We start from the raw sequence: 16,178 nt of genomic DNA on the forward strand, positions 1-16,178 counted from the left end.
CTGAAAGTCGTATTTAGACTTCTTCACAAGCCTGTTGTCTCAAACTGAGAGATGTCAAAAAGCCAACTGAGAGCCCAATTACTGCCATTATTAAAGCAGTTTTCCTTAAAAATAAAAATCACTCAAGTCGGTTCTTTAATTGTGATATTTTGTAGTATTTTTATATTTATAGAGGAAAGAGGGTTGGATAATAATTGGAAAGGGTTGTTATGAATGAATGTAAAATTAAAGTAAAAAGTAGAGTTTGTAAAATGCTGCTGTTAATTACAATTATCTCCAATCAGTATGTTTTTAGCATGATGGGTACTAATTGTTAATTAGAATATCCTTAAATAACTGTGTGCCATCTAAAAGGGATCTCAGTATGTTTATTGTAGCTAAAAGAGCCCAGTAAGCCCTGAAGGTGTTTTATATGTCTGAGTCACTGTGGTCAAGTTTTATAAGCTGTGATTCAAAATTTGTGTGTGTATATGTTATAAAAATTATAAAAATGCTAACAGTTGCTTTGTTCTAGTTTTATTTGCCATCTTACAGAAATATGGAATAGAAAGCCAGCAGGTCCTCGCTGTTTATTCGACCTCTGTGCCGCTGTGGATGTGACAGTTTCCCACATGCCTCCTCTCTTATTTTCCAGGTGAATGGGAAGGAAACAGGAGAGACCCTGTCAGCCTACAGCTCCTCCCCGGAGACGGTGTACGGAGCTGCTTACCTGGCCATCCTGCCCTCCCACAGACTGCTGCACGGCAGTAGCTCAGTGCGCTCCGCTCTGCAGGAAGTCTTTCAGCCAGGCAGAGGTTGGCATCTCTGCACACTCGCAACCAGCTTGTGCTCAGGCTGTTTTCGAACTGAATTAGTTGGTTTCCTTTAAGATAAATGATTTATCATTTTAGTACATGATGTCTCACTACTCTATGCCCTCTGTGTTATCAGAACTTCAGATTTTTTACACACTTTAATATGTTCTTGTATGATTACTAGCTTTTCTTTGAAGAAGTGAGAACTATATTTTTATACACATCATTAAAGTTTTGTATTGTACTTGTCTTTATTTGTTCCATATCCTGGAGTGGATGCATGTTGGATACCTTGCGCTAATGTAAATATCTAATTTCGAACACAGTCGAGGTTTGGTTGTAGAAGCTGCAGTGGACTGTTTGTTAATTGGGTTCCCCTTGAACTAGTCTCAGTGGTGAACAGTTGTTGATAATGAGCTGCCAGGGGAAGCAGCGCTGCCTCTCATTCCCCTCCTGCCCTTTGCTCTTCAGACTCCCTGACAGACGTCACAGCTCACAACCTGTTCACCAGCCGTGAGGTTCCCCTGGTCATCTCACACAAGGAGACTTTTGATGACTATCTGGATACGGTGGTTGGTGCGTTATGATCAAGTAAAAAGGATTGAAATAAGCAGGGATCTGTCATCTTATGTCTGTTGAGTGGTTTTTAGATTCTTGACATGTTCATGGAGCTGTACATGTATGTTACAGGTGTCCCAGACTGCAATGAAGAGGATCTGTCTGTAGCTAGAGCTCTGAATCTGAGTTGGACATCAGTGCTGAAAACTCATGAAGATGGGACACAAACCCTCATCAACTCTGAGGAGGTCAGCACTAATACTAATCATTCTTTAATAAAAAGCAAACAACACTATTTTCATTCTTTTGTCCCTCTTCTTTTATCTGTTGCATAGTTCTCAGGCCTTACCAGAGAGCAAGCCTTTAACTCTATTACCCAGAAGGCCAAAGAACAGAAGGTTGGAGGCTACCTAACCAGCTCCAAGCTCAGAGATTGGTTGATATCCAGACAGCGATACTGGGGCACACCCATCCCTGTGGTGCACTGTGGGTCATGCGGTCCGGTCGCAGTCCCTGAGGAGGAGTTACCAGTTACTCTGCCAAAGCTGCCGTCGATTACAGGAAAGGGGGCGTCGCCTCTAGAAGCGGCACATGACTGGGTCAACTGCAAATGTCCCAGGTGAGAACGCTGAGTATAATCAGCCTTGTATAACGCACAGCAGGACTGTAGACTTCATTTATCCCACTTCATGTGTCTCATTAACCTTTCGTGCCATTACAAACAAATAGATAAGCAGTGTATAAGAAGGAGGGAAGGAGACGGTACAGGATGTGACATCTTTCTTAAATCCTTAAAAAAGGGCACATGAATTTGTGTCATGTCACTTCTGCTAATGGAGAATTAGTATTTGTAAATTGTCTATAACACGCAGCGATGCTCACAGGGCCTTACGTTCCTTCCTAATATTCAAATTTATGTAGAAAATGCACAGGAAAGAGTAGCAGCTAGGAGGTGCTGAACCCTCTGTTATGCTTTTATAGCCAACACAATAACAGTTTTAATGAGCGCATATAATTACTACTATAGCCTGTACTTGTTATACTGGTCTGCTGCAGTTTATTGTCTAAGAACAAACTTTTTTTTTTTTTTAAATGCATAAAGTGTCAGTGTCACTGCAGCCAGAAAATGCAGCTTGGGAAGCTGTTTATAGCAGCTTTTGTCATTTGCACCTTAACATTTGCTTACAAGAGTCCAAAGAGTTTGTTGGCAACCATTGAGTGAGCCATATTATTTATTGCATAGCTGCAAATAAAATTCTTCAAAAGGCGCAAACTCCACAAAGAATGGCTGAGAGGTCTTTTTTGTATTTAACTGGAACAAGGCCCCACAAACACAAAAAATAGCAATAGAGCAAAATCGTATTCTTGCATCAGGATTAAACATGTTTACATCTGCTATAACGTTGAATAATTAGAAGTCTCTGGTGACCGTTCGAGGAACTGCCTCGGAGGTCACTGCTCTGGTTCTTTTCTACAATTTGAAAAATCCGGTCCGATTAGTGTGGGAACTCCTGAATATGTTCTCTCCAATCAAGCCTTTTGTTCTGTATCTCATAGACCCCATTTGCACAAGTATCACTGGATCAACACCATCTCCTGAAGCACTGTTAGTATTAGCATCAGCACAGCCACAGTTCCATCCGTCTATGTCATACTGTATATGAGATACACGGTGTTATTTCTTTTCTAGCACAGCATGAGCGTTTTGGGGAAATGATCATGCCTGTTATAGTGTTTTTGGCCGCCTTTCTTTCCTGTGTTTCCTCAGGAGAACAACACTGACAAAATGAGATCGCTATCAATCGGGCCTGAGAGGCCTGACAGCTTTACAGGAACACTTTGCATTGAGTGCAAGCCTGTAAATTGCATGATTAATACTTTTGTTCATTCGGGGTTATGTAATCAGTGGCATCTCTGACACGAGCAGCATGAGATGATGATGATGATGATGATGATGGGTGTTATATAAGCCAGCTGTGTCTCGAGACATGCACACGAATGCCCTACAAGCACGGACATACATGCATTTACCTTTTATGCACAGTGCCTAATCACTCACACACACGGACAGACACACACACATCTCAGCAGCTCATCAGTGAATGTGCTGAATGCAGAATGACTGCTCAACTGGCGTCTCCAGAGCGCCTTGCTGACATGGGAATTCCTCTCTGAATAAGACTAATCACCGCCGTGGCACCATGTTGATTAAAACCAAGGCCCACTCAGTCGCAGATGGCACAAGTCATCAGATTGTGTTCACTCACTTCCACAAAGCTACTATAATTCCCCCCCATCAGCAGTGATTGATGGCTATAATCACAAAGACGCCGTTATCTCCTCTCTTCCCATCTCCCCTCCGTTGTTAAGTGTCTGTTGAAATTTGTTCTCGTCACTCGTCGACCATGTCCAATTAAAGTTTGCGAGGAACACAGACGGGCAGGGCGATGAGAGATGGGTGGCAGGAATGCAGTTTTGTCTGTCCTTGACGAAGTCATTTCCTGCGTGCTGATCTTTGTCTCATAACCTCTGCAGTTCTGTAAATTGGTCTGCCACCTGAACCCTGAGCTTTGATTTAGTCTGGTTTAAGAAGGTGTGCGTGCAGGTGTGTGTTTGCAGGTAAAAGGCGAGACTGCTTAGTTAGCACAACACCAACATATAAGCAGGTGGACACACAGCAGATTGGGGCCACGTTGCTGTAGTGGAGAGCTTTCGAGTGGACAGCTGCCTCCTTTAGCTGCATCTGTTTGAGAGCCTTTTGGCTTTTTCTGGCTCACCCTCCAAACACACACGCACATTTTACACACTCTCTCCAGCACAGGTTTGTTTTAGCTACCAACTTTTGTTGCTGGGCTCCTTTCATGGCTTAGAGAAGGCCCATCTCTGGACAGAGCACCTTTGTGTCATCAAATCTCATCCTCAGTAGTCTGGGACCAGCTGTCCGTCAAATAGCCACAATCTGACTCCTGATTGGTCCATACTGGCCTGTCTGAGGACGGAGAGGAGCATCCTTTTTCTTTCTTTCTTTCTTTGTGCACACAAATTTTCTCTTTCCATTTGAGCGCTTTTGTGATAGACTGGGTTTTGTTATACTGCTGGGTTTTCATCATATGAAATAACACCTGACTTCCAAATATTAACTGTGCTACACCTTAGCCTTGTTGCTAGGCAACCTCCAGCTCTTACCTCATCATCACAGCCTTATTATAGACTGGTATGGTAGGTGGTCGAGGAGTTTTCGCCTCTTTACGTGTGCGTGTCTGACTAAAGAAATGTGACCGTGAGATGAATCAGAAAGCGTCGAGCAGTAGACGGAGTTTAAGATGAAACGGGGACATCCCACGAGGTCCAGGAGACGACACCAGCTCCGCTGCACACACTGTAGCAAAGCTCAGAGCTGTTTCTCTGTTTGTCTTTCTGGGACACTGATTTTAAATCTTTTGAGACTCATTATAAGTAAAAGGCAGATGCTTTCACCGTTCCATTAAATGCTTTTAAACTGAAGCAGAAGTACTCTCCGAAAGCCCCGCCTCCTCCCCCCTCTTTGCCGATGTCCTCTCCTGCACTGTGAAAGTGTTGCTGGCAGATTCGCATCACATACCCAAGTGCTGTTTGGCTTGGATAGAGAGGGGCACAAGGTGGCATTTCCAACACAAACACATGATCGTGTGTGCGTCCTGCCAGTTCTTTTCCTGTTAGCACAGCCTGTTAGTCAGGGCACAAGAACAGAGCTCTGGTGCCAGGCTGGCTTCAGCTGTGCTTCTCCACGGGGACATGACCCCCACAGCCAGATGCAGGCAGCGTTACACACACACACACACACATGCGCGCGCGCGCACCCACGTTAATCACATAATGAGCCATTTTCTCTGAGCATACAAACAGACATCATTCATTTGTTCACTTTCTAATTTATCAGCCTGTTTTTTTTGTTGTTGTTGTTTTTCCAGTCCTTCCTCTGCCAACTCTCTCTTTGTCTCTCCTGTCAGATGCAAGGGCCCAGCGAGAAGGGAAACTGACACCATGGACACATTTGTGGACTCGGCCTGGTATTATTTTAGATACACAGACCCTCACAATGCATACAGGTATAAACAGCCTCCTGCTGAAGCTTTAATATGTTCCTGTTCATCCATCTCTGGCTCAATGAGGCCAACAAATGTAGACTTATTTACTTTTCTTTCTTGCATCTTTTTTTCTCACCTTCTTTCTCACCTTTTATTACCATCGTATTTGTTTAAAAGAAAACGAGAAAAGAGGAAGTTGCAAAAGGTTCTCCAGCAGTAGGAGAAGAAGCATGTCTGTCTATTTAGATATGAAGAAAGGTCGCTGTGTAATCTCTGTGTAAATACAACCTCTATAAGTGCTATTGGTTATTGGTGAAAGTTATACTCAAACTATGATTATGCTCATTGTTAGATCACCCACTCTCTCTCCCACTTGCCTGCTTGAAACACTTGTATTGGGTTGTGTACACGCAGATATGCATACACGCTTCCCTGAAAGTTGCACTCTTTGCCGATAGAGATTATGGAGCAATGGCCGTCACCTGCTGGGGTGGCGGTGATACCCTGAGCTTAACAAAAGAGATTAATTTCCCAGTGCCCTGACCCAGCCGCAAAGCTGCTTTAAAAAGGGAGGGGGACTGCTCTCTCCATCACTTTTCTTTGCCGGACAGATTAGGGCACAACAGAAAAAGCAATTACACCATTTGTGCATTTCAGTTGGATTGCTGAGCCGTATACACGCGGGGTGGGGGGGTTGGGAGCGAAAATGGGAAGCAAGTGATGTTTTAAAGTAGCAAGTGCGATGAAGGAAATGGGAACAGGGTGTTATGTATTAGACTTCCTTGGCCTCTTGCCAGAAGTGAGTCCGAATTATTTTCAGCTTTGTGAGTTCATAACTCCCCTCCACCCCGGTTCAATTATCTGGAGGTGTTATCAGGCACAGAGGGAGGGTTGGAGGCAGAGACGTGTGAAGGAGAGTAATGATGTAAGTCTTCCCTAAAAAGCGTCATTACCGATGCTCCATCATGACAGCCAGGCTGACTACACGCGGCTGTCCTGCCAAGATCTGAAAGCAATAGTCATAGTTTCACTATTAACTTGTGATGGCAGCCAAAATGTAAGCAGGCATTACTTTGATACTTTTTTCTGAGTCTGAAGAAGCTGAAGAGGCTTCACGATGCTTCTTTTCCTCTCTGGATTCTCGTGTGTCAGATAAAGCCTGCCCCCTGGAGGAAGACGGCGTGCATGTCTACCAAAGCACGTAACTACAAACTAGTCTCATCTGAAAAAATGCTTACTGGGATTATAATTGGGCATTTTGCAGCTTTGAGTTGCTAATTCATTCATTTCTGGCATTGATTTTAAACATCAAAGTGCTTCAAGTGCAGATAACGAAATGACAAACACATGAACGAGAAAACATAAAATGAATCAATTAAAATTAAAAAAGGTAAAATAAATGATTACTGTGTAGTATTATGGCGTTAAGTGAGCAAAAGATAAAAGTTCCATCGTGATAGAGCAAGCCAGCAGCCTCTGTGTTTACTGAAAAGACTTCTTCCACAACATTGGTTTGTGTGGACAGATGATGATGTTTACACAATCATTTATAGCTTCTGTGAGAGCCCAAAAAAGCTCCTATATGAAACTCAACAGACCTCATTTTAGGAAGGAAGAGATCATTAAAGGTCTTCAGAAATTCTGTCCCCTTCCTCACTTCACCCTTCTTATTGTTCCTTTTCAGTTTAGCATTACTCTTGATAGTGCTTTAGGCTAATAAATGAAGTGAGCACCTCTTTAAATGTCTTCTCCGTCTTCAGGCCTTTTGAGCGCCACTTGGCAGACCACTGGCTTCCTGTGGACGTGTACATCGGAGGGAAGGAACACGCTGTTATGCACTTGTACTATGCTCGCTTCCTCTGTCATTTCTGCAAGGATCAGGGTCTTGTGGCTCACAGGTGGGGTACACTGTGGTTTATGTGTTGTTTTTGTTTTTATTTAGTGTGCATTTGAATTTTGAGCGTTTTTTAAGTGAAACACTCTTTTTGTGTTACAGGGAACCTTTTCGGAAGCTCCTGGTCCAGGGTCTGATCAAGGGCCAGACGTTTAAGCTTGCAGGCAGTGGCCAGTACCTAAAGAGAGAAGAAATAAACTTCACAGGTACATGCTGCGTGCAGCTGGAGGGTGTTTGTTAATGTGACACATTTGTAACAAGTAGAAAGGAGGGGGGCTTGGAGAAATGACTGATCTTTTTTCTCTGTAATGTGTGGTAACACTGCCTCCCCGCCTCCTTCTAGCGTTGTTAGCGAGAAGCCTTCTTCATTTAAGCGCTTCAGATCGCACTTTTCCAGTTGAATGACGGGTTAATCAGACACTCTCAGGAAAAGCCAAATCACATGAAGTCCTTCGAAGATACCAAAACATTCTCTTATACTTAGCATTTAAGGATTTATTGATTGGTAACAAGATAAACAAGAGATACTGCTAGTTATCAAAGTAGGACGTCTGTTGATCCCAGCTATCTCTGACCCCATCCTGTTTCTCCCAGATAAGGAGCCAGTGGCTCTGAGTGGCGGTCGCGTTGAGGTGACGTGGGAGAAGATGAGCAAGTCCAAACACAATGGGCTGGACCCACAAGACGTGGTCCAGCAGTACGGCGTGGACACAGTACGACTATACATCCTCTATGCAGCACCGCCTGAACAGGACATCCTGTGGAATGCTAAGAGTGAGAAGAGTCTGCAAAATTACACAGACACCTTAAGTTACTCATGATGTGGGAAGTTTGAACTTCTTGTAAAAACATGCTCTTTCCTGTGTGTCCTGTGTGTGTTGACCCACTCCAGCCGATGCTCTTGCTGGCGTTCTGCGATGGCAGTCTCGACTGTGGCAGCTGGTTACTAAGCTGAGAGCAGCACGGCAGCTCGGAGATGTCCCCAACCCCAGACTGCTGAAAAAGAAAGAGCTCGCAGAGGCCAAAAAGATCTGGGAGAACAAGAACTACGCAATTCAAGAGGTAACTGCTCTGCAGCCTAAAGGCCTTTACACACCAAGCGTTGTGATGATGAGTTGGTCCTGATGTTTCTAAACAAGAAAGGGAAGAAACAGAGATTCTGGGTTCATCCGATTCTCACTAGAAGGCAGCAGAAGGCAGACTTTTAATGGTTTGATCCAGGAGTTGAAGCTGTATAATGGCTGCTTTTGTCCATATTTCATGATGTCAGTGGGACAGTTTAAGCTCTTTTTGACAGAGCTAGGATCACATCTGTGTGGTTAGCTGTGTGTCTGAAGTAAAACAGTATTCTTTTACTATTTCCGTATCATCATTTTGCGCTATGAGCACATTTATTCCCAAATCCAGTCTAATATAACAAATGTGTTTATTCGGATCCAAAAAATTGAGCTTGTTTCGAAAAAAGCCAGTGCTGCAAATTTGTCGGTGTGAGCAGCTCCAGTGAGAACGAGTGAATCCAACTCCAGGCCTCGAGGTTTTAGATGTGTGCTTGATCCAACACAGCTGATTTAAATGTCTAAATAACCTCGTCAACGTGTCTTGTAGTTCTGCAGAGGCCTGGGAATGAATTATTCATTTGATTCAGATGTGTTGACCCAGAGTGATGTCTATAACCTGCAGGACACCGGCCCTTGAGGCCTGGAGTTGGACACCCCTGGCTTAAGCGTCTCATTGTGACATTAAACTGTGACATATTGCAGCACTTCTCACCAGCAGAGGTCAGATATGTGCCCGTTGTCAAATCTCGGGTTGTCAGTGAGATTTAACATTCACTGTCCTTCGGCAACATATTGCATCTGTCATTTTGCTCTGTTTTGAATTTAGCTCTCAGCTTGTTCCTCTTGTCTGTGCTAAAGTTGTTGATGCCTGGTATTAATTAATATCCTTCAGCCTTTTGCCACTTTGTTAAAAGTTACAGTTGGAAGGCACGTTAAGAAGTCTTTTCTCATTTATAAGGCACCAAATGACCGCAAGTAATATATCACTCGTTACACAGTCTCGCAGTACAAAGTCCTGAGTTGTGGCATTTCAGTGCTAAACATCCGTCGCAACCTGAAACCCCTGGAATAAAGGGTAGCAGCAGAAGGCGCTGGAAATTGATTTTAAACTGTGTCTCCTTTCACACTTTATAAATAGCCTTCTCTGGCTGCCAGGTTTGATAGTCGCTCTCTACCCCCCGCCTCCCACCTCAAGGCCATTGCTTTCAAAGGACCTCAGGCTGTTTGCCCTAAGCCCTCAAAGCCAAGGCTGTCCTTTGATCTGTCCCTCAAAAGCCTCGTTGATAAACCTGCTCCCTGTGGACCCTCCCAAATGGCTCGCTTTTCCATGAAAGCTGAGCAGGGGAATGTTGACTCACTTTGTGGCTTCAGCTGGTCCACATGACGATAACAGACTGGAGGCCCGTCTTCTGAACCTGTCATTGTTTTCCAGTGATTCATCCGAGGCACACTCTGTAATAATAAGTGACAACACCAACCCATCTGGAAGCAGCCATATGTCTAGGATCCAGAAACGCATCATAAAGCCTCAGACTGTCGTTTTTACTCACCGACTGTGCCGTGTTTCTCTGTTGGTGTTTTCAGGTGACGACGCACTTCACAGAGGACTTCCTGTTCAACGCAGCCATATCTCGCCTAATGGGACTCACTAACACACTGAGCGTGAGTGCACTCTCTTATATCTTGAAGGACAATAATGTGCAAAAAGTCTTCAGCCACCATCTATTTCATTATTTCATTATTATATTTTACTTCCAAGGAGCCAGACTTCCTCTTGTAATTTTTTAATGTGGTCACAGGCGATGGTTCTCCAGGGTTTTTGAAGGTCTTTCAAGGTTTTTCTTTGGACATTGGCTGTTTTTTCACTCATTTTTAGTCCAGTCTCAGGTTCTTTTGTTGAATCTATGATAAATGCCTAAGATAACATAGTTTGACAGGCATAAAATTGTATTTTTGCACCAAGTGCTAAAGTGCTATTAGCCTAAAACTTGGCTAAAAATAAATAAATACATAAATACATCAGATGAGCAACATCTAAAGTCATGTCCTTAAGAAATAGGAAAAGGAATCCAGAAAAGACCTGACAAAGGACCTGAGAGGTTATTCTTAAGGCAGGGACAAATAGCTGAGGTGTGACATCAGAATCAGTGTAGCATGTTTGATGGAGTGATGAATCCAACTGTGAAATCTTTGTTGTTAATATGTACAGAGGAGCCAGGAGAGAGATACAACAGCGAGCGTGTACAGTCATCTTTAACACAGTTGAAGCTCTGTCGTGGTTTGAGAGCCAGTGGTCATGGAGATCTTGTCCAAACAAAGTAGAATCAGATTTTGATCCACTATCGAGAAAGTGTTTGATTGGCAGCAGCTTCTTTTTCCAGCATGACAATGATCTCAAACACACTGCCAGTGCAGTAAAAGCATACCTGAATAGAAACACATCAATCAGTTGTAGATTGGCCTCCTCAAAGCTCAACATTGTTGAAGCAGTGTGGGATCATCCTGACACTGAATAGAACAAAAGGCAGCGAACATCCAAACAGCATTAATGTTTGTCCTTCGAGATGCCTGGAAAACTGTTCCTAAAACTACTTAAAGAAATGACAAGAAAGCTGCCTAAGAGAGTTCAGGCTGGTGAAGAGAAAAAGTGATCACACCAAATATTGACTTTTAAGCTCATTGTACAAACTCTGTTTTTGCCTTTTATACTGTACTTTCGTCAATGTTCTCACGTTTCAGTAAATCATTGCACCTATTTCCCATTTTCCTTGCAAAATATGAATAAATGAGGCGTGACTCAACTGAGGCGAACTAACTGCAAATATGGTACAAGTATTGTTTAAGAGCTGAACACACTGGAAATCACATTTTCTCCACTGCTTCTGTGTGTCTAGAGTGCAACAGTCAGGCTGTTGCAACACAGCGTGGAGTTTGAGGAAGCTCTGGCTGCCCTGGTTATGATGACAGCACCCATGGCCCCTCACTTAGCTTCTGAGCTTTGGGCAGGTTGGTGAAGTTTATGCGCATATTTAATGTAAAGAAGAAATGTGTCACACGATGAGGGACAGAGATTGAACACACAGCTTCTTACACTTAACCGCTTGTCAGCTGATATTTAAATAGTTGTAAATGAGGATAATTTTGGTGTGTAAAAGAGGAAGAGGCCTCTGCTAAACATCTAATTTACACTAGTGAACACCCAACGATGAGTGGTGATGATCAGGACACTCCGCCTGAAATAAACAGTGCTGAAACGCTAAACAACAGAAAGGAAGCTCTAGCGTCACTTTCTGTGTCTCGTGTGGAAGCGTGCCCTTGCGCTGCCCTGGAGGACATCCTTTTCTTTTCATGGATGCACGGACGCGAGCTTTCTGCACACAGCTGAGAGAGGAGAGAACCAGAAAACAGAGTCCAGCTGAAAGGAAAGCGTATAGTGTGTGTGCTGGTTTTAATGAGTGACAATGAGCATGTTTTGTGTTTGTGTGTGCTCATGTACATCATGTACGTATAGCAGAAGAAGCTATAGAAGCTTAAGTTGTTTTTTAGTGAAACGAAGTTCAGCACGATAGCATCAGCAAACTTCTTTTTGTTTATTGTCCTACCCCCACCCCATTTAAAAAAATTCCTCAGTTATTCAGCTTACTCGAGTTTCACTGCATAGTTTCCCCGGTACGTGTTCGTCATGTTTTGCCCCCACAGTCTGAGAATCACCGAGCGTTATAAACAGGACATACAAGATGTGTGACCTCTGTCGCACTGTACTTTACTCTCTGAGCCCTTCTTCGTAATTTTACACACACAGTGCAGGATAGAGGAAGTTCACATCCTTCCCTTGGGCCTCCAGAGGACAGGAGCTCGCTGTAAGAATAGCTGCGTCGTTGTTGTATGACCCATTACCGAGATGTTGTCTCAGCATAAAGATTAACAAATACAAGCAACATTAAAGTCATCCGCAGAACTAAAAATTCAATGTATATATAACTTTTTTCTTTCTTTTAAAAATAAAACCTTTTCTGGCTGACTCTTTTGTACCTCCGCATATGTTTCCTGAGAGTCGACAAATATTGTCCATGTTGGGTCTTTCCCAGGTCTTTGCCAGGTGAAAACCCCTCTCAGCCCCATCCTCCAACATGAAGGGGATGTCCTGCAGCAGTCCTGGCCGACTGTGGACCCAGAGTATCTGGAGGTCCCTGACTTTGTGGAATTGTCTGTACTGGTAAGTTCAGATAAACGTGAACTCACTCAATATGCATCACTGCTGAAGGTTCTGACTCTATGACCGAAAAAATAAATACAGAAATAAATGGTTGTCAAGGTTAAATGAAGCACTTACATTTCCTAATTCCTTTTCTTTTGTTGGTCATTGCACTTGTACATGTAAACATTGTGAAGACAACCTGCTGAAGTTCAAACTAAACATCAGAATGGGGAAAAAGGTCATGTAAGTGAACATGGAATGCTTGTTGGTGTCAGATGGGCTGTTCTGAGTATTTCAGAAACTACTGGGATTTTCCCTCCCAACTAACTCTGGAGTAGGGATGGGTACCGGTATCCGGTGCCATGATGGCACCGGTTCTGACATAAACGGTAGTAACCAGACCGAAAAGCAGCGCACATTTCGGTGCTTTATTTCGGTGCTTTTTTTCCTGAGCTGTGATACACTTTCTTCTTCCTTACATTTGTATTGGCGGTTGGCAAACAACTGAAAGGTGCATTACCGCCACCAACTGGTATGGAATGATACACTTTAGATTCTAGCCAATCATTTTAAGTTTCCGAGAATAGTAGGCGGGTCCAGGTACGTACGTTCTTTTAGAGCAGAGCTACAGATTAAAAATGTCCAAGGCGAAGCGGTCAAAAGTCTGGCTGTACTTCACAGCAAAAGATGCAAACTCAGCAGCCTGCAACAAGTGCTTTAAGGTGATACTGTGATACTGTCAAAGGAGGTAACACCTCAAATCTGATGAAACACCTGGCGACGCATAGTGTTTTTTTTTTAAAGCCGAGAAATGCGCCGTATTTGATAGCTTGCTGCGAGACCTCACACCGAGCACATCTACTGCTTGTGGGTTGCCTGTTATCGGACCCGGAATTAGCAACATCCCCCAAAAACCCGAAGAGGAGAGTCCTGGCCCCTAGCCCTGCCAGTGTAGCAGAAATGATGACGGATGATGATGCAGCAGCAGCCGTTCTTCTCTGCGTGAGTAGCTTAATGTTGTTCGTGTGTAATTTACGTTGAGTAGGCTAACCACGTTATTACATTAATGCATGTAAGGTGAACAGCAAACACCATCATAGCTACATGCAGCTGTCTTCTTGTTTGATGGCAGATACTCCCTTCACCCTGGACAAAAAGGCTAAAACGACCAAAGAAAAAGTGGAAAACAGTTAAACATGAGAGGTTTTTGGACAAAGTTTGTGTTTTTTCCATTGTTTAAGCACTGCTTCCAGCCAAGAATGATACCATATATGCCCCATAGCTGCAGAAAAGGCTAACATTGTTATCTTTTTACAAAAAAAACAGCTGAACATGAGAGGTTTTTGGACCACTTTTGTGTTTTCCATTCTTTAAGCACCGGTTTGAGCACCGTTTAAGCACCGGCACTGTTTCAAAAGTACCGGTTTGGCACCGGTATCGGATAAAACCTAAACGATACCCATCCCTACTCTGGAGTTTATACAGAATGGTCTGACAAAGCGAAACTATCCACTGAGTAAAAGGTCTCTGGGTGAAAATACCTTGTTGATGCCAGAGGTCAGGGGACAATGGCCAGACTGCTTTGAGCTGCAACAGGAATTCAAATAACCACCAGTAACAATCAGGGAACACTCCATATTATGGTGGTTAACACATTTACCTAACATGCAGAATAGGGCTGCCACGATTAGTCGACTAGTCACGATTACGTCGACTATTAAAATCGTCGACGACTAATTTAATAGTAGACTCTTCGTTTGAAGCTTTGTAAGATCCCAAAAGACGCAGGAATAAGTAGTAGGATTTAAGAGTGTAATAACGGACTGAAACAGAAGATGGCAGCACTGCGTGTACAAGGATGCCAGCTGCCGTTAAACCCCGAAGAAGAAGAAGCTGTGTCCCAGAACTCATAGCGCGGCCCAGCTCAGTTGTCAACAATGGCGGCAGCTAGTTGGTTTTAATATTACTGTTATTCTTTCTGGGTCACAAAATAAACGATTAACATATTTTCAGGGTAGAATGTAGCTGTGTAAACCTCAAATATCTGCTTAGTTTATCAAGACACCACATATTTTCAAAAGCGCTCCGACGTTTTCGGAGACGTCTGTTACCCACTAGCACGATAACTAGCCGGGGGCAAGGCTCACTAGAGCCGTGAGAACACCGGACTCCCGGCAAATCGTTTTCAAACCCACTGCTGTCTTTCGCTACTCAGGTTAAACATGATATATAAGTCACTTAGATAACTTAAAAATGTTATTGTTTGTCTTTTTTTTAGTATTTTATTGGTTCCTGGTTAAATCGGTTTGGCTGAGATTAAAGTTATAGTTTTTACACAGCTGAATAAATGTCAAGCAGATTAAACTTCACCGAAACAATCTGCAAATGTCATTAAAATTTAATAAACTCTCATCTTGTCTTTATTTTTAGTTAGCACATACCTTAAACACTTAAAGCTGTAAGCTAATGATAGTTATATAAGAGCAGATGCATGCTGGTGCAATAAGCTGTATGTTTTACGTCTAATGGATGATGATCTGATTAGTCCACTAATCGCAAAAATAATCGGTGACTAGTCGACTATCAAAATAATTGTTTGTGGCAGCCCTAATGCAGAGGAATCCTCAGTTTGACACTGGGAGGAGACACAAACGGGACAACAGAAGATTGGAGAAATGTCTTGATTTCTGCTGTGATATTGGGATGTTGGGTTCAGAATTTGGTGTTTAAAAAAAGACAAAACACATGCATCCATAAATAATGCTGGTGATGGTGTTCTAATGGCACACATTAGTCCCTTAGTACCAATTAGTACCAATGTTTTAACACCTACCTGAGTATTGCTGATGCTCGTGTCTGTCCCTTTAAATGTGCACTCAAATGCCACCAGTCACCAGATCTCAATCCAGTCGAGCACCTTTGGTGGTCCAATCCAGTGCTACCAAGGTGTACCTAACAAAGTAGCCAGTGAGTGTATATACAGAACTTTATTAAGACTGTTTTTCTCATACGTCCTCTAGCATTTCCTGAAACTCTCCACTTTTACTTCCATGATTACTTCCATAGTCTGTAATTTTCAGGAGAGCCTATGATTAGCCTCTGTGTTCATGTGCGTGCGCAGATAGATGTCTTTACAAGTTCGTGCGTACCTGTGTGTGTTTATGCGTCAGCATGTCGGACACTGTGCTTAAAGTTAAAAAGACAAGTTGGTCAGTAATTAAAAGTTAAGAACAGAGTTCCTGCCTTGCTGTCACTCACTCACTCGTGTACTTTCTTTACAAAAAAACCAACAAAAAAAAACGCCTGTTAGCCAAAATGAAGCCTGTGGCTGGTTCTAAGCTGAGTACATCATCATCGGGAATTCAAGCATTGGTGTTTTTCATCATGCACAGACAATCAGAGGACGTATCCAGCTGTGATAGTGGGTTTTTTTTTTTGTGTTTTTTTTAAAGAAAATCAATTTGTATCAGAGTGCTATTCTTCGTTCTGCCCTGGATATCCACTAGGCTAATAGATAAAAGCTCCAACTGCTGTAATGTGACTATTTTCTCTTTTAGGAGGTAGTATCCCCCTGGGAGAACCTGCTAATCCCTTCTCACACGCACACAC

At 43.0% G+C, this 16,178-nt stretch overlaps 1 protein-coding gene and 1 long non-coding RNA gene across 2 annotated transcripts in view; both read left to right on the forward strand.

Moving 5' to 3' along the window:
* lars2 (leucyl-tRNA synthetase 2, mitochondrial) overlaps window positions 1–16,178 on the forward strand; it is a 39,398-nt gene that overhangs the window by 22,024 nt on the left and 1,196 nt on the right. The window contains exons 9-20 of the mRNA XM_085177149.1: window positions 635–794; window positions 1,266–1,370; window positions 1,485–1,600; window positions 1,688–1,971; window positions 5,342–5,440; window positions 7,180–7,317; window positions 7,416–7,519; window positions 7,908–8,087; window positions 8,206–8,375; window positions 9,956–10,033; window positions 11,266–11,377; window positions 12,460–12,587. Coding sequence (XP_085033275.1) covers window positions 635–794; window positions 1,266–1,370; window positions 1,485–1,600; window positions 1,688–1,971; window positions 5,342–5,440; window positions 7,180–7,317; window positions 7,416–7,519; window positions 7,908–8,087; window positions 8,206–8,375; window positions 9,956–10,033; window positions 11,266–11,377; window positions 12,460–12,587 — 1,674 coding nt within the window. The remainder of the gene's footprint in view (window positions 1–634; window positions 795–1,265; window positions 1,371–1,484; window positions 1,601–1,687; window positions 1,972–5,341; window positions 5,441–7,179; window positions 7,318–7,415; window positions 7,520–7,907; window positions 8,088–8,205; window positions 8,376–9,955; window positions 10,034–11,265; window positions 11,378–12,459; window positions 12,588–16,178) is intronic.
* On the forward strand, window positions 12,594–16,005 carry LOC146507767 (uncharacterized). Its single transcript, XR_014876835.1, has 2 exons — window positions 12,594–12,913; window positions 14,055–16,005. It is a non-coding gene; the product is annotated as an uncharacterized LOC146507767 (long non-coding RNA).

This window comes from Neolamprologus multifasciatus, chromosome 11 (genome assembly GCF_963576455.1).
Source record: "Neolamprologus multifasciatus chromosome 11, fNeoMul1.2, whole genome shotgun sequence".
In the NCBI taxonomy this organism is placed as follows: Eukaryota; Metazoa; Chordata; class Actinopteri; order Cichliformes; family Cichlidae; genus Neolamprologus; species Neolamprologus multifasciatus.